The 19,580-nt window shown below is 35.7% G+C and overlaps 1 protein-coding gene across 1 annotated transcript; it reads left to right on the top strand.

The window, feature by feature from the left end:
• Positions 1-1,600: 1,600 nt before the first annotated feature.
• On the top strand, positions 1,601-18,869 carry LOC102601691 (metal tolerance protein C2). Its single transcript, XM_006363710.2, has 10 exons — positions 1,601-2,099; positions 5,176-5,284; positions 5,803-5,842; positions 12,539-12,615; positions 13,298-13,386; positions 16,058-16,127; positions 16,272-16,310; positions 16,421-16,571; positions 18,202-18,291; positions 18,445-18,869. Exons 1-10 carry the CDS (start codon positions 1,703-1,705, stop codon positions 18,544-18,546), a joined length of 1,164 nt encoding a protein of 387 aa, XP_006363772.1. The 5' UTR covers positions 1,601-1,702; the 3' UTR covers positions 18,547-18,869.
• Positions 18,870-19,580: the final 711 nt, after the last annotated feature.

Here is a 19,580-nt window from a genome sequence, read left to right as displayed (position 1 = left end):
TTTTTCTTCCTTATAAATTATTTACTAGTAAAATTACTCGCGCGTCGCGCGAAAATTTAATATCACATAATTTATAAAATAATACTTAAAACCTATCCGTCATTAAAACTAAAATACTATATTATCTTACATACAAGATTACACAGTAACAAACATTAATAACGTAAATGAAAATGAAAATTATAACATGTTATCATTTATCCTTAATAACATAAGCATAAATTAATGACTATAAATATACATACCAGGATCTGTAACATAAGCAATGGTGTCAGTGAAGAATTCAACATGAGCAAAGTACATGAATATTTAATTGTGTAGAAGAAAAAGAAGAAGTGGTTCAGAATTTTCGTTATTTTAAAATAAAATGAGAAGAAATCCCTCTATTTATAGACAACAAAGGGTAGTGTGAACAAATGTTTATTGTGTCTTATCAGAAATGCTACAACTATTTGGAAAAGATGCAACCCTTCGAAAATGTCACAACCTTTCATAAAAGTCACAATTTTTCATAAAAGTCGCAACTCTTCATTAAAGTCACAACATTTCATAAACTTTTGATAAAAGTCACAAATCTTCATTAAAGTCACAACTTTTCATCAAAGTCGCAATTTTTCATTAAAGGGGAAGACTAGTTTTGAAAATAAATAAATTAAAAGGGAATCCTTATTTGTGGTGACGCCACGTAGGCGGGCCTAGGGTTTATATATATATATATATGATTTATGATGAGACATTTGCTATCATTATTAAGTATTAACTCTCATTATTTACTCAAACAATTATGACGCTTTCCTTTAGAATGAAAGTTGCTATGAAGCCCCTCTCCTTACAGTCAAGTAGCTGAACGCCCCTACTACTTACTTTGTTTGATTCAAAAGGCGGGGTGAGTAGAAATGCACTGCTTTCCATAACCAAAAATAATCTTATTATTTTTTCTTTCTCTGCTCCTCCAAAAATAAAGAGACTCTTTTTTTTTTATCTTATTCTTTGATCAGGCTGGTAATCCCAATCAAATAAGCAATCGCAATCGCTATAAGCAACCTTATTTAAACCCATTAAACCTTTTAACTTTCAATAATCCATTATAACCCCTTTCTTCTCAAATGGCGTGACATGCTGGGCCAATTTTTTTTAAAATTATTTTCACATTTCATCTTTTATATAACTTGTAACTTATTTCTTCATTTGCCAATCTCTTAGCTAATACAAATAAACTATAGAATTCAAGAGCTCATTAACTAATTAAATATAGATAAATTATTTAATACATGTAAGAGAAGCACAAATAACATCAATAAAAAAACTATATATAAAGACAAGAAATGATTTTCATTTTCTTTAGGGGCATTTTTGGTTATAAAATATTGTCCAAGTAAATAAGAATGCATTTTTTTTTAATTAATTGCATAATTTTCTTTTTATGAAACAAGAAAGCTTTGTTATTTTTTGTGACATAAATTTGGAAGTCATTATGCTTAATATGCACATAATATTTTTTTAATATATATATAATATAATAATGTCATTTGACTAATCTTCTCGTAAATATTGTGTGATTTTTTGACAAGATTATTTTCCCCTTTTTTTTAATGTGTATTTGACCATCTTCTTCTTTGCCATAATAATAAACCCTATATCATCTTTGGGAATAATAAAAATGGATTGCCTTTTGCAATAGAAGAGGGAAATTCTCAAGGACATGAATACGCAGTCGTTCCATCACCGGAAATTGGAACCCGAGTCTCCTACACCGTGGAGTGGCGATTTTGATTTCGACGGCAGTGATCGTAGATTTGCATTTTCACGCCAAAGTTCCTTTCAGCAATCGGCTGAGCCACATACGCCCTTATCAATAATCTCTAATGATTCTCAAAAGCCTTTGCTCTCTCGAACTGTTTCTAGCATTGATATACCTCCCAATATCTATGCATCCCATGGTTCCGATATTAAATTTAGGGGTTCCTCGTCTCTGTCATCGGTTTTTCGAGGTGTTATGTCTGGGAATAAGCAGATGAGGAGATTGTTTCTGTTGATTTCACTAAATGTAGCTTATTCTACCGCCGAGTTGTGTGTTGGCCTTCTATCTGGCCGAGTAGGTATGGAACTTTTAGCCTCTTGTTTAGTATCCTAGCTGATTCACTGAATGTGTTGAAATCTGATTTTATTTTTTTGCATATTTTGAACAATTTTTTTTTCCGTCTTAATCCAAAACTTAATTCAATCAAAGGAAAGAGATAGTAATAGGGTAGAAAAGAAGTTCCTTTACCAGGGACTTTGCTTTTTGCTCCAGTGATCATCAACCGCCTTAGATAACTGACATGTGCTCTAAGCCCATTGACTTAGCATGCCACGGCAACATGATAGTGTTTACGTGATGCAACAATATATATCTTTGAGCAATAACAACTAAGCAGGTGTATATATATCTAGCAATGACGAGAGTGGTGTTTGAAATGTAAATAGTATTTATATCGAAGTTGAGTTATGGAGAATTTAAGTAATAGCCTGAATTAATAAAATAGAGAATCAGTGCACTATGTGCATGTTTGTTTTGTCCTACTTAAAGTAATAGTCATGGCTGGTGATAGGAGTAAAAACATACCATAATATTCTTAAGATAATATGCCAAAAATATCAAGCACAAAGACAAAACAAATTCGACAAGTTAACTTTTGGAATAGATCAAAACACATTATTATCTTGAAGAAAAAGCGGTTCTTGACCCCTTGAACTGTTACTGTCTACAATAATGATAAAATGAAATTCGGAATTCCTTGTAAAAATTAGTAATGGAATTTCACTTAATACTAACCTGGGCATGAGTAAGAGAATAATTTTTTTTGTAAATGTTGAAAAGCACAGAAACCAATAGGGTCCTGTAAATGTAGCAAATAATAGGCAACAGATAATTAGCTTGTCAACAATTTTCTTTATGAATGAATGCCTTAATATTGCCGTCAACATTTGGGTAAGGCTAAAATAAGCCATCAAAAGAGAAGATACCTCTATGATTTGGGGGGCACTTGAATCAGAATGGTCAATAATGTTTCTTTGTGATGCTGAAACCCTGCAACAAATGAATTAATAAACAAGCGAATAAATTGAAATGACTTGCATTATCAGTAGTGCTATAATAAGCTTGTTGAACCAATTTGGTTAATTGAATTCAAATTTTGTTCTTGAGCTTTCTTGTGCTTTGTGTTCACTCAAGGGAACTTTTGATCCTCTTTTTGTATGACATAAGCCATCTTCTTTTTCCAAGATTTTGGCTTGTGGCATCGCAAATCTTCTTTGTCATTATGTCCTTGTATGCTCCTTATCTGATATAACATTGTGGAATATTACCTGCTTCTCTCTTTCATTTTTTCTTAGATAAGATAAATAATTTTATTAATGATGGACAAACCTGTATTCGAGTAGTTGACCAAAAAGTAGAGAACCTACACTGCTTCTCCTTCCTTCTTCATAGCTTTTTGTTGTTTGGTTCGATGATAATTCTTTTGATCTTTCGTAGCTTGCATTTGGACATGTGATATGAAGTCATGATTTATTTCTTAGCTTGTTTTTGGACATAGGGTGAATGTGTTTATTTATTTAGTGAGTAATAATTATTTTTTGTTTTATGAACTTGGTTTTATTGTTCAATATGTATTTTTATTTTTATTTTGGTACTATACAGTACAAAGTATTAATCTGTGTTTCTTTGATGCTCATTTTGATGATTAATGGATAGCCTTAAGAAGCATGTATGATACTGCACCCAAAAACAGTTCTGATTCTTTTGGTACTATACAGTACAAAGTATTAATCTGTGTTTCTTTGATGCTCATTTTGATGATTAATGGATAGCCTTAAGAAGCATGTATGATACTGCACCCAAAAACAGTTCTGATTCTTTTGGTACTATACAGTACAAAGTATTAATCTGTGTTTCTTTGATGCTCATTTTGATGATTAATGGATAGCCTTAAGAAGCATGTATGATACTGCACCCAAAACAGTTCTGATTCTTTTGGTACTATACAGTACAAAGTATTAATCTGTGTTTCTTTGATGTTCTTTTTGATGTTTAATGTATAACTTTGAGAAGCATGTACGATACTGCACCCAAAAAAGTTCTACAAAATAAGTCTAAGAGCATATTGATTTTGAGCCTAATCTTGGACTTGAATTAGGCAGTCATGAGGATACAGTTAACTTGTATAATGATTATGCAAGAAGAAATGGTTTTAGTACTCAGTACTTATAAAGAGTACATCTATATGAATGAGAAATTGATTTATGTGACATAAAAAAGAAGTTATGTTTCGAAGAATGTTTTCGTGGAGATGATAGAAAGGTAAAGATCCACGGATAGAAAATAGAATTGGATATCATGCTAACATTGTTGTTGTTTGTCAACCATACGGAAAGTTTCATATTATTAAAGTTGACATAGAACACAATCAACCTCTTGTTCCACTATTAACCGTTCATATGTTGCTATCTCATAGAAGGATAAGTTCATGGAATTAATCGTTCCGGCAAAAGATGTGTGGATTACTGTCTAAAGCTACTTCTGATTTTATGAGTCTTCAAGTGGGTGCTAAAAAAATGAGTTATTCTAAGGGCCCATTTGGACGTGCAATGTGAAATCAAATTGTTGCGTATCAAATTGCTTCACCAAATTAAATTGCTTTTTCCCGCTTCTCATTTTCATTATACAAAAAAAGTTATCTAAGGCTGTCTTGATGATTACGGGAGTAAAATGGAGCAGAGGCTCTCCTCCTTTACCAGAAGTAAAGACACAACAAAGGTCAGGATATTCACAATGGATTTGTCAAGAGTTTTTTGGTTGAATATCCTTTAGACGTTAGCTAATCCTGCAATTTGAACTTAATATATGTTTCAATAACAGCTCCATTGTCAGAATCCAAATCATAAGACGAAAAAGGTTATGATTTTCACAATGGTGTTCAAATTAATGTCATAGACAACACTAGAAATTTCTCCTCTCATGGTGTCTCTGCTCCCGGGGGATGGGCGGACCAGGAGGAAAACAATAAGGAAAAGAACATCTAATGACACCTGATTATCCTAATTCTATCAATCTGTATTTCTTTCTTCTTCTGCTTATCCACTTCTTGCTTGTTGTCTCTTATGAAATTTAATTTGACTGTTGGTTAATATCAGGGTTGGTATCAGACGCATTTCATTTGACCTTTGGTTGTGGCCTTTTGACATTTTCTTTATTTGCAATGGATGCTTCTAGAGAAAATCCTGATCGTGTTTACACTTATGGGTGAGGTTTAAACTCTAATCTCCTAGGAAATTCTTTGGTTTTTTGGTTAAACATTTTCTCCTTACCTGTTTGTTAATCCTTCTTACTTGTTCATGATTGAAGTTTGTGACTTGTCAGTGCACTTGTTAAATGGGTAGATAGATACATACATTTCTTATGTGATGGGGAAGTATTTTAACAAGTAAATTTGTTAAAGGAGTTTTGGTGGTTATCAAGGGATCAGCAATTTAGGTTTAGTCATTAAAGAATCATACAAAAGAAAAAGTAAAATAGAAAGGGCAAAAAATACCTCTCTGTTTTTATCAGTTTGTGAATTCAATAGCTTCTGGAAAAATTTGAAACACAATCAGAATTTATAGGTTAAGCCAATTAAGAATATTTCCGTAGTTTGTCTAACTTCCACAATAAAGAAAATAGTTGAGAATTTGTCTAATTTTCCGACCCCTCATAACCAGTGTGTTCAGTTGAACATTTGTGACTACTAAGTTCGATTTTGTTGTTGTTGCTATTGTTCTCAGGTATAGAAGGTTAGAGGTTTTGTCTGCTTTCACCAATGCTGTAAGTACATGAAACAATCTCAACTTTTTTCCTTATACATTGTACTTCCACTTTTCCATCAAAAAAGTGTCTTTTGGCACCTTTATATGATAGCTGCAGTTTATATTTTTAGGATCACATTAATTGTAGCTCTTGTATTGCTTAGCTCTTTACATGGAAGGACACAAAGGAACTATTATTGTGAGAGATTTTATATTACTAGTTTAGTGTACGTGCTTCGCACATGTGTATCACATACTATCCACGTCAAGCAATAAATGTATAAAAATTCTTGAAAATAATAATTTACATTAAAATAGATGTTATATTCGTCTAAATGATGGAATAAATATTATTACATAACTTCTGAAGATGCAAATATGATGAATTCTTTTAGTATTTGTATCTCACTTGGCAACTTCTTACAAATAATATTGTTGGTTTATGTTCTCTTCTGTCATTTTGATTACATTATCATTGTTACAATTTTATTATTGTCTACAAGTTGCCTTCACTAATGTACTCTTTTTGTTTAATTAATTTTACAAGCATTATTATCGTCTACAATGCTTTAATAAATACATAAATGAAGTGGTCTGCTTCCGAAAGTATATGTATATGTAAACTTGAAAGCAAACGTATTAGAATTGAAGAAAACTGATAATAATTTATTTTACATAAAATAAATATCAAGTAAAATTAATTTCTAGTGGAAGAACTTAAGTAATATTACTCTATTTCTGGAGATTGAAACTTCTTTGGGAATGTTTCTTCCATCATTTGCAACTAGAATTCTTGCCCAATTCATATGATTTCTTAGTTCTGTTTCCTCCTCTGTAGCCACCCAACCTCCACATAAGTTTTCGATTTCTTGAAATACTCTCCCCGACCAAAGATGAAGGGGGATTCCAACAATTCTGATCCATGTTTCCATCTTCAGAGTATTTTTGGGGAGACAACCCACCATCGGATTCCACCATTCTAGATTGAATCGGTGATTCTTCCAGTTCCACTGTCCTTGGAGGGTTTGTTCAGCCATGTTTATGTTAGGGAACTCGAACAGAAACATACCTCCATACATTTCATAGATGTCGACTCCAAATGCCTTTTTCCAGAGTGTTGACAACCATCTTCTTATCTCAGGCAAAGTTGGCTTTTCCTTCATCTGTCCTTCCAGATGACCTACTAGGCATCTTTCTAGTAGCCCAATCTCTTGGTCTTCAGCATGTGTGAGGACTTCAATAATGCTAGCATTATTCGTAATCTCTGCCTCCTGTATTGTTTCTGTTTGCCATTTACCATCCTTAACTGCTTTTGCATAAGGGTAGTTGGATTTGGTTATTCTAGGAGGTCCTGGCACTTCCATTCTTTTAGAGCATTTAATGAAGCTTTCAATTTTAAATGCTATATCGTTGCCATCCCGCATTCAAGGCTAATTCTGGGATGACCAGTATGGACCTACCCCCATTATTGATGGAAATGATACTTATAAATCTTCCATGTTCATTATGTTTCCTAGTACAGAAATGCTCCGCTTCTCTTTCTGCATCTGATTGTTTTCTTCTGATCGCTGGATGCTTCTCTGAGAGTGAAGCAGATCCATTCCATGGTTTTGCTGCTCATAGAAGATCTCCTCATCATCTTTCTACTCCTCTCAACCCATTCGAACCACACAGAGCTGCCAGTGCTCCATTTAGTGATGTCGAAAGACTTAAAACCCGCATTGAAATAAATCCTATTGTCACCCATTGCGAAGTCTGAAAGCAGGATCTGAATCTCAGAAAACTATCACGTAAGGTAATAGTTAAGAAAGGTAATGAAAGGGAAGGAATGAAAATGAAGATTCCGGCGAGAGAGTGCCAGAAAGAGAGAATCTCCCCCCTAGGAAGTAGGGAAGAGAGTTACCTCGAAAAAGTCTCAACCCTTCCGAAAAGTCAACCCTATATGATGGCAGTATTCCCAATTCCCAAAAGTGTAATCACTGGGTTGGATAAAATCAGATGAAAATTTTCTGGCAAGGAAACAGTGAGAGGAAAGGCTACAACTTGGTTAAATGGGATGCTGTGATAGTGGGAAAGAAGCATGGAGCTCTCGGGATAAGGAATTTCATGAATCAAAGCAAAGCCCTTATGATGAAATGGCTGTGGAAGTTCAATAATGAAAGAACAGTCTTACTGGAAGGAAGTCATTAAGGCAAAATATGAAGAAGTGACTACACCATATGGGGTTAGTGTATGAAGATCCATTAGATCTCTGTGGTCTGATTTTAAGGCTAACACAAAGATCAAAGTGAGGAATGGAGAGAACAAAATTTTGGAAAGATGGTTGGCATGAGGCAGGTAGGCTAGAGGTCTTGTATCCCGATATATATTCTCTAGTATCTCACCAACAAAAGACCATAGTAGATCATTGGACTCCTCAAGGGTGGAACTTCATCTTTCGAAGACAATTAATTGGGAGATTCAGAGGGTAGAAGATTTTTTCAACACCATTGGGCAATTTAATGGACCTGGAAGGAGGTCAAGACATTTTTGTGGTGGAAAAGGCAATTCGAAAAGGGGCAGGCTTTAAAGGTGGGTTGTGCATACAACTGGGTTGAACCACACCAATCAGCCTCAAAGTCACTGGCCATGGAGAGGAATCTGGAAGTCAAAAATTCCACTCAAAGTGGCATGTTTTGTCTGGTTGTTAGCCAAGGAGGCTGTACTGACTCAAGACAACTTAAAGAGAAGGGGGATACCATTATGTTCTAGATGTTTCTTTTGTGGGGAAAATGCTGAGACAGTTAACTATCTCTTTCTACACTGCAAGATCACTGGCCAACTATGGAGGTTATTCCTGAATCTTAAGGGTATGTCATGGACCATGCCTGCTAAGATCACAGAAGCAATCCAGAATTGGGAGGAAGAAGGAAAGCAATCCAAGAATAGAGACAGTTGGAGAATTGTCCAAGCTAGTAAATGGTGGGCAATATGGAAGGAAAGGAACTCTAGAGCTTTCGATAGTGTTGAGAATAGTATGCAAAAAGTCAAACTAAATTGTCTTATGCTACTATGTTTTTGGTGTAATCAATTATACTCAAATGGTACTATCTCCATAATTGATGTACTAGACTCAATTTAGTAAAAGATAGTAGGATTTGAAGTACATGTTGTAAATACTGACCAAATAGACAAAGTTACCGATTTCAAAAAAATAAATACATAAATAAAATAAATATAATGTGAAATATAGAAGATGTATTAAATTGGGTGTTTTAAGAAGAAGAATAATTTTTTTTAAAAAAATTCGTAGTTTAAAAATGTGAGGAACCCCTATATTTATAGCCAACAAAGGATAGTGTGAACATGTGTTTATTATGTCTTATCAGAAAAGCGCAAATCTTTGGAAATGTCACAACCCTTCGTAAAAGTCCCAACTCTTTGGAAAAGTCACACCCCTCCGGAAAAGTCACAACCCTTCAATGTGCAAAAGTGTCTGCTTTTAATATAATATAATATAATACAATATAAATAAATAAATATAATATAGTATAAAAAAATATAAAAGATATACTACATTAGGTGTTTTAAGTTGGGGATATTTTAGATAGATAGATATAGATATAGATAAAATCACGGCAATTACATGCATTTGGTTGTAATTATTGAGTTGCACCCATTTTTTTTGAGAGCGAGAAGCACAGAAAAACAACAAGGGTTCGCTTCGCCTAAAGCAAGAAGTCAAGTGTTCATTTCATTGAAGTGAAGCAGTATTGTTGAAAAGTATCAAAATAAACCTTGCACCGATAGGTAAAATAACTAAATAAAAAAGAACTCAACAAAAATAATATATATATAGCAGTATTGTTGAAAAGTATCAAAATAAACCTTGCACTGATAAGTAAAATAACTAAATAAAAAAGAACTCAACAAAAATAATATATATATATATAAATCATGTCCCCTGATATGCATCTCTCTCAGTGTAGAGAAGAAAATTGATAATATTAAAAGACAGTTCTTGTGGGAAGGAAATGTAGATAAGAAGAGGTTTTATTTGGTCAGATTGTAGTAGTACAATGATAAGGCATAAGGAGGAAGGAGGTTTAGGAGTAAGGAATATAAAAGTCTACAACCAAAATCTTTTATGCAAATGATTATGTTGATTCAATGATAGAAAGATAGCTCCACGGAAGACTGGTGGAGATTAAATATGGAAGAGGGGTTCTGGGCTGGGCTCCCATCTGTGAAAACTCACGACATGCAGCATCAGCCAAGGCCTGCAAGCATCAGTTGTGGCGTGTGCGAATTGGCAGGGTGACATCGGCGTCGGCCAACGGTACACCTTAATGACTTCGATTTCATCTGAATTTGGACTAGGTTGGGAAATTTCAAGTTACTATGAAAAAATTTTCTGCTCCGGGGGTCGTTTGACCTTGAAAATGGGACGTTTTGGCCGTGAGGACCAACTGGCTCCATAGCTAGGGTCTTAATGGTCGCGCCCTGTTTGCGGAGTGTGCGCGGGGAAGTGTGCTGCTCTTTAAACACAAACGACTCTCGGCTGACTGTTGTGTGCAAGCCACGGCCGAAGCGGGCAGTCCACGGCCGACGTCGGCTGACCGTTGTGTGCAGTCCAAGGGCGATGCGGCCAGGCCACGTTCGACATCGATTGAGCGATGTGCACATGCCGTGTATGTATTTGGCCTTCCAAATTTAATGCGTAGATCAAATACATGCATTTCTTTTATTTAAATTTAGTAAATGGTATTGGACTATTTTATCAAAGAAACTTCCGTTCGTAGCTTGCACACATCAGTCTTCCGACGTCGGACGTGGCCTGGCCGCATCGTCCGTGGCGGCCTTAGCTATGGATCCAGTTGGCCCTCACGGCCAAAACGTCCCATTTTCAAGGTCAAACGAGCCCCGGAGCAGGTAAATCCCCCATTTTGCTTATTTTCGTGTGCTATATATAGTCCATCGGCAACAAAGTTAATGAATCTAGTGTTGATGCACCACCTATTCAGACAGCCACCTCCCATTTCGTGTCAATCAAGTAGTTGGAGACCCAAATGGGTCAAATTTCTTCTCATTTGAATCCAAGGATAAAAGAGTACAATTGAGGAAACCTTTCAACATACTCACATTCATTACATTAGCAATAGCTTCATTCATTCATGTGTATGTGTGTACATGTGTGAGAAAGCCTTATTGTAGATGTATGGAGACGACCAACTAGTCTATGGGGGGAGTTCAACAAGAATATCAATATTGGGATTGGAATGGGTAAAAACTTAGGGGGTGGGAAGAGAGTTGGGATGGCTTAGGAAGTGGTTTGAGCTTGGGACTTCCATGTTGGAGGTCTCAAGTTCGAAATCCCTTGCCAGCGAAAGCAAGGGGCTTGCCTTCTGGGTTGAGCTCGTCGCACCAGACTTGCCTAGTGCGGGTTACCTCTCCTATGTGGTTTGCGAGCTATTGCATAGGAGCGGGGGTTTTACCCTGTGCCATAAAAAAAAAGGACTATTAAAGGAGCAAGCTCCTTGTCTCTATAGTATGGTTACTAACACATGTTCTAATTTCTGGTGTATTCAATGGAACTGGTTGGAGCTTCCTGTTTAGAAGAATTTTCTTTGATTGAGAAATGCAAGAAGTGGGTTTATTTTTTGAATAAATGCATTCAGTTGAGATTAATCAGAGGAGGAAGATGAATTATGTTAGAATGTTAATAAGAATGGAGTGGTCATTGTGAATTCTACCACAGAGAACTCATAAAAATTTGTTTCCGAGTTGGGAACTAATTGGCCTTGGAATGGAAGCTAATCTGGAAGGCCTTTTGCACCAGCTAAAGTGGCCTACTTTGGTTGGATGGTGGCTCATGAAGCATGCTTGACTCAAGATAAATTGATAAGGAGATGCTTCAGATCACCTTTTAGAATTCTTAGGATCCTTGTAAGTATTATGCTTTTTGTTCTTTTCTGATTTTCTAAAGGTCCCCAGCATATCCTTAATGCTGAAGAATACAATGTTTACCAATTCTCAAAAAAAAAAAAGTATTTGTAACAGATGCTATCTATGTGAAAACTCCTTTGAATCTGTTGATCATCTTTTTCTGCACTGTCATTATACCTTGCAGATTTGGACCTTGGTTATGTTTTTGTTTTTCAATTTTTGATGCCTGAGAAGTTTAGAGGTGTATTTGGGTGCTGGAAGTCAATCTATGCTGGGAAGTGTTAATTTGTACTATTGGAAGAATGGAAACTGTGTTATTAATTTCCTGGATGTGCTAGACTTGTTAGATTTTATAGAGATTTGATGTTCCAAAGTCTAGCTCTGATCTTATTTTTCTGCAGTACCTTAAAAGGACAATCAAATTGTGCCCACATGAAAGGTGGTGACCGTGTTTATATGCATATACACACATGCACACATCGTCACGTCACATATGTACTTGTGTTTATATATTTGTTTTAGGAAACTATTTCATAGTTTAATCTATTTGCGTACTTCTAAAACCTTATTCAAGTAGACAATAAAGCATTATGATATTTGTTATATTGTCACACCTACCCCCCATAAGCAGAGAGACATAATGACTATTTTCATTTGTCATCTCCGAAATGTGCACTGCTTCTTTAGATGGTTTGGTTTGGTGCTGATTGTGTGCTTGTGGGCGCTTTCACTCAATTGCATTTATCTGGGCTAACATGGCATGCTCTTCATGTATTGCGTATGTAGGCAGCTGTTTCTATTGTTCATGTCATTCTCCTTGGCTGTGGAAGCACTTCATGCCTTTATACAAGATGAATCTGAGCACAAGTAAGTGTCCCAAAAGTGTTGGGGAAATTTTTTGTAGTAGTTGTCCTCCTCAAAAAAAAAATATAGTTGTCCGAGATGTAGTTGATGTTACCATCTTTGTTAGATCATGACCTTTGTGTCAATATTATCAACTTATTTAATGAAAATAAGTAGGTGTCCTTTGATGCAAAATCATCACACTTGTCAGATAATTAGGTTCTATTGTTGTTTGATTGAGGATGGTGGTTTAAGTTTTTGATCAATTATTGTTCTATACCCTTAAGGCATAGGCTTTTTACTTGAATCATCAGGCTTGCGTCTGTCTGAATCTTTCAAAACTTAGAAAAAGCAAGCTATCCTGAGATGATCACCCTTTTTGTTTGTTAGCTTATATTTCTCTACTCTGGTATTTTTTTGAATGAGCCTTAAAAATAAGATATTTTCTGAATATGAAAAAATCTACAGTTGAAGTATTTCTTTAGTATCCACTCTTGAACTCAAGTCACTCTCTTAGTGAATATGAACGACATGCCTAATCTCAATGTTAACCTTTGGCTTATAAGTTCAAAGGGCCAAATGATAGCTCTGCAAATTCAGTTCTTGTATCACTTTTCATTTCAGAATTTTTGCTGCTTTCTGAAGGTTTCTGTACATTATCGCTGTCAATTTTATTGTACCGTGCCTGATTGCAGTATAAATGTAGGCATTACTTGATCGTCTCAGCTGTCACAAACTTGCTGGTGAATCTCATCGGTGTTTGGTTCTTCAGGAATTATGCACGTATTAATCTTGGTAAGCATCTTCATTGCATTCAAAATCAATTCTTTTGCTCTCTCCTCCTTAATGTGTGTGAGAGAGAGAGAGGGAGAGGAAAGTTGAAGTGTTAACACCATCATTCTATTTATTGAAGTGCCCATCCAGTTGCTGCTGTGATTGGATTATGAATGTCATCGTTATTTGCTTAGTAGGTTCGGTTAGAGACATGACCTAGGTTCGACATAGTCATGCTACGCCTTTAACCTTTCACTATCCTCCATGCTACAATGTGTCTTAGCCCGTTTCTATTTGCTTTGGTGATGGATGAATTAATGCGGCATATCCAAGGGAAGGTGCCATAGTGTATGCCATTTGCAGATGACATAGTATTCATTGATGGGACTCACAACAGAGCTAACGATAGGCTGGAGGTTTTTTTGACAGACCATGGAATCTAAAGAGTTTAGGTTGAGCAGGTACACGATAGAGTACATGTTTAGTGGCATAACTCACGAGACAGATGTGGAAGTGAGGATTGATACACAAGTAATCTCCTAGAGAGGAAGTTTCAAGTATTTTGGGTCTATAATCCAAGAAAATAGGGAGATCAACAATGATGTTACATACTGTATTGGAGCAAAGTGGATGAAATGGAGGCTCACATTCGTGCCTTGTGTGATAAGACTGTGTTACCTAGCCTTAAGGTAAGTTTTGTAAAGTTGGTTGTTAGACCAACTATGTTGTACAGGGTGAATGTTGACCGATCAAGAACTCGCACGTCTAGAAGATGGAAGAAGTAGAAATGAGTATGTTGATATGGATGTGTGGGTATACTAGGAGAGATTGGATTAGGAACGAAGATTTTTGGGACAAGGTAGGAGTGGTCTCCTGTGGTGGACAAGATGTGGGAGGTGAGGCTGAGATGGTTCAGGTGTGTGAAAAGGAGATGCACCGATGTCCCAGTGAGGAGGTGCGAGAGGTTGGCTATGAAGGGTATGAGGAGAGGTAGAGGTAGACCGAAGAAGTAATGAGAGATGTAATGAAACAAGATATGACACACTTGCAGCTTGTCAAGATCATGACCCTAGCTAAGAGTATATGGAGGTCAAGGATTAGGGTAGAAGATTAGTAGATTGTTGAATTTTGTCTAGTTTCTCTTAGAAATATATGTTATTATTACTCTTATACTATCTTGTCCTTCGATTTTATTATTAATTGTTGTTTCCTCTACTTAGATTATTGTATTATGTGTTGTTGCTATTGTTCTCTTCTCCATTATGTTCAGCATGGTGGCTTCTCTACTGTATCTTCCTTTCCCTACTTGATTTTATTATGCTTTACTTGAGCAGTGTGTCTATCGTAAACAACCTCTCTACCTTCACACGGCAGGGTAGGGCTGCGTGTAGGCACCACCCTCCCGAGACCCACCTTTTGGGATTACATTTGTTATCTAGGGGTCTCTCCTTGAAGTACCTAATCAAATCTCTGTTAATAAAAACCGAGGGAGCACTTTTAATGATGCTCTATGTTGCTCGGACTCTTCAAAAATGTCAACGGGTGCATGGCGAATTCTCCAAAAGTAGTGTATTTTTGGAGAATCTGACACGAGTGCGGCATTGAAAGTGTAGAGTCTATGCAACTTAGATGATGGTATTCTATGAGGAAAGATAAGGCATGGTTAAATGGAGTACAACATGAAAGTCAAGTTTCAAATCCTTTTTGACTAAAGATGTCTAAATCATATAAAACTGTACTTGCCGTAAAAGAAAACCAACACCAGAATGAAAGACTACAGGAAACCAGATACTCCTTTTCTCAATTCAACCAATTATTGTTCAATTGCCTACTTAGTAATTCTTGTACGTTCCAATTTAAACAGAGTGATACTTCTGTCAAATATAGCTTAAGATTCCTGGTAACCTATTTTTGCGATTAGGTTGGGGGTTCCCCCTTTGCCTTGTACAAATTTCCAGAAGCTTCACCAGGCGAGCTTAGGGTAAAGGATTAAAATTTCTTTTACTGATAAAAATATAAAAAGAAAAAGGTGAATAATGGAAAATTCCTCAGTCCTTACTGCCTGATGTAGTTATTGGCCCATTACATAGATTTAGGTTAGTCCATGACAAAGAAATCATTGTTGAAGACTTCATTACCTATTTTAGGTTGTAGGAGGAAGAGAATAGGCATCTAACATCTCTTTTTTTATTTGATTTTAACTAGGTCTTAAGTCTTAACTTATGGTTGAGTTTTTTTTAACAACAGTTGTACACTTCATTATTATCTGAAATGTCATAATTTTAAATTCCAAAAATGATAGTAGTAGTGTATGATTAACAATAATGTGATAATCCGTTGAGCAAGCATATTGGGAGAAATTTCAGGATTCACTCGTTTCAATCTGCCCATGTTTATTTACAACGGTGTTGTTCGTATTTGCATGCACTTTGAGTAATATACGGGGATACCTCTCACTGACACAGGTCAAGTGGGTAGCTCTGCCACCAGTAGATGAAAAGACTTGCCAGTGGGTCCAGGTTGAGCAGATCTTCTATGGTTCAATACGAATTCCGCAATGTGTCTGCTGATATTGCTTGATTCAATTTTTATCTATTAAGATTTAAGAAGCCTTTGCTAGTTGAGCTACTTAAACTCTCTTGACTTCTGTTGGGGTTTGTTGAAGATTCCTGATATGCTATTTTGTCTGCAGTCTATCGGAAAGCTGAAGACATGAATTATCACTCTGTTTGCTTGCATGTGCTAGCTGATTCCATTCGCAGGTAAGTGATTACCTTCGTTTAGCTTGTTACATGAAATGGATCCTTGATTCGGATGCTATCTAATCATCTGTTTTGCTTCTCACTATCTAACTGTTTCTCCCGGTGTTCTTAGATCTTACACAGTTCTTCCTTTTTATTTATCAGTGCAGGCCTCATCCTGGCTTCCTGGTTGTTAACACTTGGGTAAAATTTTTCTTTGCTTTATGACAATTCATGGCGTTGCCTCAATAAAGAAGTAAACTTGTTTACTGGCAGACCTCTTAGTGTTTTTCTATTTTTATTTTGGCTTTCAGAGTAAAGAATGCTGAAGTTTTATGTTTGGGACTAGTTTCTGCCACAGTATTTTTCCTCGTCTTGCCACTTTTTAGAACTACTGGTGGCATCTTACTCCAAATGGCTCCACCAAGGATCCCATCTTCAGCCTTGAGCAAATGCTGGAGGCAGGTAATTTATGTAGCATCACTATCAACTTTTTTTTAATTTTTTTTTTTTTGAAAATTATTAATTTTGTATTTGATGCACAAACCATTTCAATTCAATATGAAAATTGTGCCAAAACCTGTAAGCTCTCCATATTAAAGGTTGGGGTTATTGATTGTATAGAATCTGGTGGGTAATCATCTCATGTTTGAGGTGACTGTTAAAAGTGTTGGTTGTGAATTTCAGTGTTCTCAAAGCAGAAGGGAAAAACACTAAAGTATGTTTGGGCTTCAAGTGAAAAACACAAATCAAGTGCAGGCTTCAACGGAGAAAGATGCAAATAAAGAAAATATATGTACTAAAAGGAGCAACTATAAACCCAAATAATATGTGGACTAAAGGATTGAAAAATTAACTAGTTACTTTATTTATTGGTTAATACTGCTCTTTTCAAGATAAAGCTGGCTAATAAGTGCACGCCTAAGCGCCTTGGTGCATGCTCTAAAGGGCTCAATTGTGGTGCAGTTGAGGCTTTGGCAACACTGGTGAAGATGGGCAACATGCTGTTTCATTATGCCTTGGAATGCAAGGGAACTTTTCGAATATAATAGGAAAATTGACATTGTTAGGCAATATAGTCTTGCGAATAAATCTTATTGGATGTGCTAGCTCTCTTGAAAAAAAAGACAAGCATTGTGAGTTTTGGTGTGAGGTGGAGTTAGCAGCATTACTGGTTTCAACAATGGTGTAATGGGGATTGAGAGTAAGTGGCTGAAATGGGTAATGTTCTGCATCAGTTTTGTAAGGTTTTCAGTGTTGATAAATGACTCACCTGAAGGATTATTTCTTTCAAGGAGCGGACTAAGGCTGGGATATGCCCTCTCTTCTTTTTTTGTTTATCCTAGCAATGGAAGGACTCCATAACATGATTAAGAGGCCTAAGGCAAATGGACAGATTAGGGGATTTATGGCATCCAACAAAGCTGGATGTCGGATGGATGTTTCTCATCTGCTATATGCATGACTCTCTTATCTTGTGTGATGCTGAAGTTGAGCATCTGAGACATCAAACTGATTGCCCTGTTTTTGAAGCAGTGTCAGGTCTTCATGTCCATCGGAGGAAAAGCCTACTCTTTTCTGTCACTGTGATGCCTCAACTGTATAGGTTGGCAGGTACTTTGGCGTGTGAAATTGGCAGTCTGCCAACTAGGTATCTTGGCCTAGCTTCGGAGATATGGGATGGGGTGATTGAAAGATGTGTTGAGAGATTGACTAAATGAAAGACAATACATTTCATCACTTGGAGGCAGAGTGGTCTTAGTAAACAATGTGTTGGATTCTCTTCCAACTTGAGTGATCTCCCTATTTCCTCTACCAACTAAGGTGGAAAAGAGGCTGGATACTTTGGTGTTTTGAGAATACAAAGAACTCCACATAGAGAATAAAATTGAAGTGTATATTAGTTTGTCTTTTTCTTTTTTTGGAGTATTGGAGATATCCTGTAAATGATAGTGAATCCATACTCCAAACCATAGAATCCCTGCAAGGTTTTGTTGATTAGGGTGATTTTTATAACTCTTCTGGATAGATACCATTATCTTCTACACACTATGCATCATTTCCTAACTGATATTTTAGTTTCGCGTGTACTCAGGTTTCATCTCGTGAAGACGTTTCAGAAGTATCTCAAGCTCGTTTCTGGGAACTGGTGCCTGGTCATGTTATTGGATCAATTTCATTGCAGGTGATCACCAAACTTTATTGTGTGTCACATCCAACCTGCACACACTACCATTATGAGTAATGCATTACTTGTTTTATGCTAATTTGTAAGATATGCTTGCTTGTCTACTTTATGCCTTCCCAAAGCTCACTCTTTTATGGTTAAATTGTACAGGTAAAGGAGGGAGTTGACGATCGGCCTATTTTGCAATATGTGCATGACCTATACCATGAATTAGGAATACAAGACTTGACCATACAAATTGACTATACATGATCACCATCTTGACTATTTTTCTTTTTTATCTTTATTTAATTGAAAAATGTGATTTACTGTTTTACCTCAAATATTTGGCCCATTCATTGTCAGTGCGAGACAACTTTCTTGGGAGAAGTGCACCAATATCCACTTTTGATGTTGCCATTTAGCTAATATTGGCTTCATAAATTCTTTTGCTAGTTTACCTTTTCTGGGAAAAAAGTCTGGTGAAGTTTGATAATTTCAGACATTTGTGTTTGAAAGTATGGTCTTGGCTGAAGACGTTTTTACATGATGTTTGTATGACTTGCGAATATAAAAGTTCGGACATTTTTGATTGAGATGCATATAAAAATTGATTAAAGACATAAAGTCATCACTGAAGTTGTTCCAAATTTTTCAAAGACACCTTAACTTTGCGGTTACCTCAATAAACCATTTACAACATCTATAAATACACTTTACAGCTTTTGTAATCTCATAGCTTGTACGTGTGTTTCACCTCAAATAAAATAATATAATTTTATTTTTCTTACTCATTTAATAATGAATTGGGTAAAATCCTAACTCACTCACATTTTAATCAATTTTTTTTAGGTCAAGTCCAAAAGCATAGACAAGTTGTAAGTACAAACTTGAAAACTTCAATGTAAATAGGTTCATATACTAATTTGGGTTGGGAAAAGACATAAATTTCCTCCTGAATTTGTCCCGAAAAGTCAGTTACACGCTTAAACTATTGTGATGACTTATTACACACTTAATCTTATTCAAAGTGATATTAATACCCCCTTAGAAGGTGACATGGCACAGAAAGTGTCTTCACCTTCCTTAAGGTGCGTGAGAAGAAGAAAATTTATGTTAAAATGACAAGTTTAAACACGTGGTACTATTTTATTGGTCATTATATTATTAAGTATTATAATTTCTAATATATTAATTATGTCATTTTTTTTCTTTTTTTATCTTTTAATGGTGACCCCAATTTCTTTAAAGATTTTACATTTTTAATTATTTTTTTTAAAATTTTCTTCTTTACAAATTCTTTGTCA

This window comes from Solanum tuberosum, unplaced genomic scaffold, assembly GCF_000226075.1.
Source record: "Solanum tuberosum cultivar DM 1-3 516 R44 unplaced genomic scaffold, SolTub_3.0 scf00450, whole genome shotgun sequence".
In the NCBI taxonomy this organism is placed as follows: Eukaryota; Viridiplantae; Streptophyta; class Magnoliopsida; order Solanales; family Solanaceae; genus Solanum; species Solanum tuberosum.
The sequence above is the reverse complement of the archived record's forward strand: the minus strand, read 5'-3'. Positions and strand labels throughout refer to the sequence as shown.

Excerpts from the sequence above, each read along its gene's own strand:
- LOC102601691 (XM_006363710.2), top strand. The coding sequence starts at position 1,703 with ATGAATACGCAGTCGTTCCATCACCGGAAATTGGAACCCGAGTCTCCT. Across the intron at positions 13,387-16,057 it reads TTATGCACGTATTAATCTTG|TCTATCGGAAAGCTGAAGAC; the intron begins GTAAGCATCTTC and ends TTTTGTCTGCAG. Across the intron at positions 16,311-16,420 it reads TCCTGGTTGTTAACACTTGG|AGTAAAGAATGCTGAAGTTT; the intron begins GTAAAATTTTTC and ends TTTGGCTTTCAG.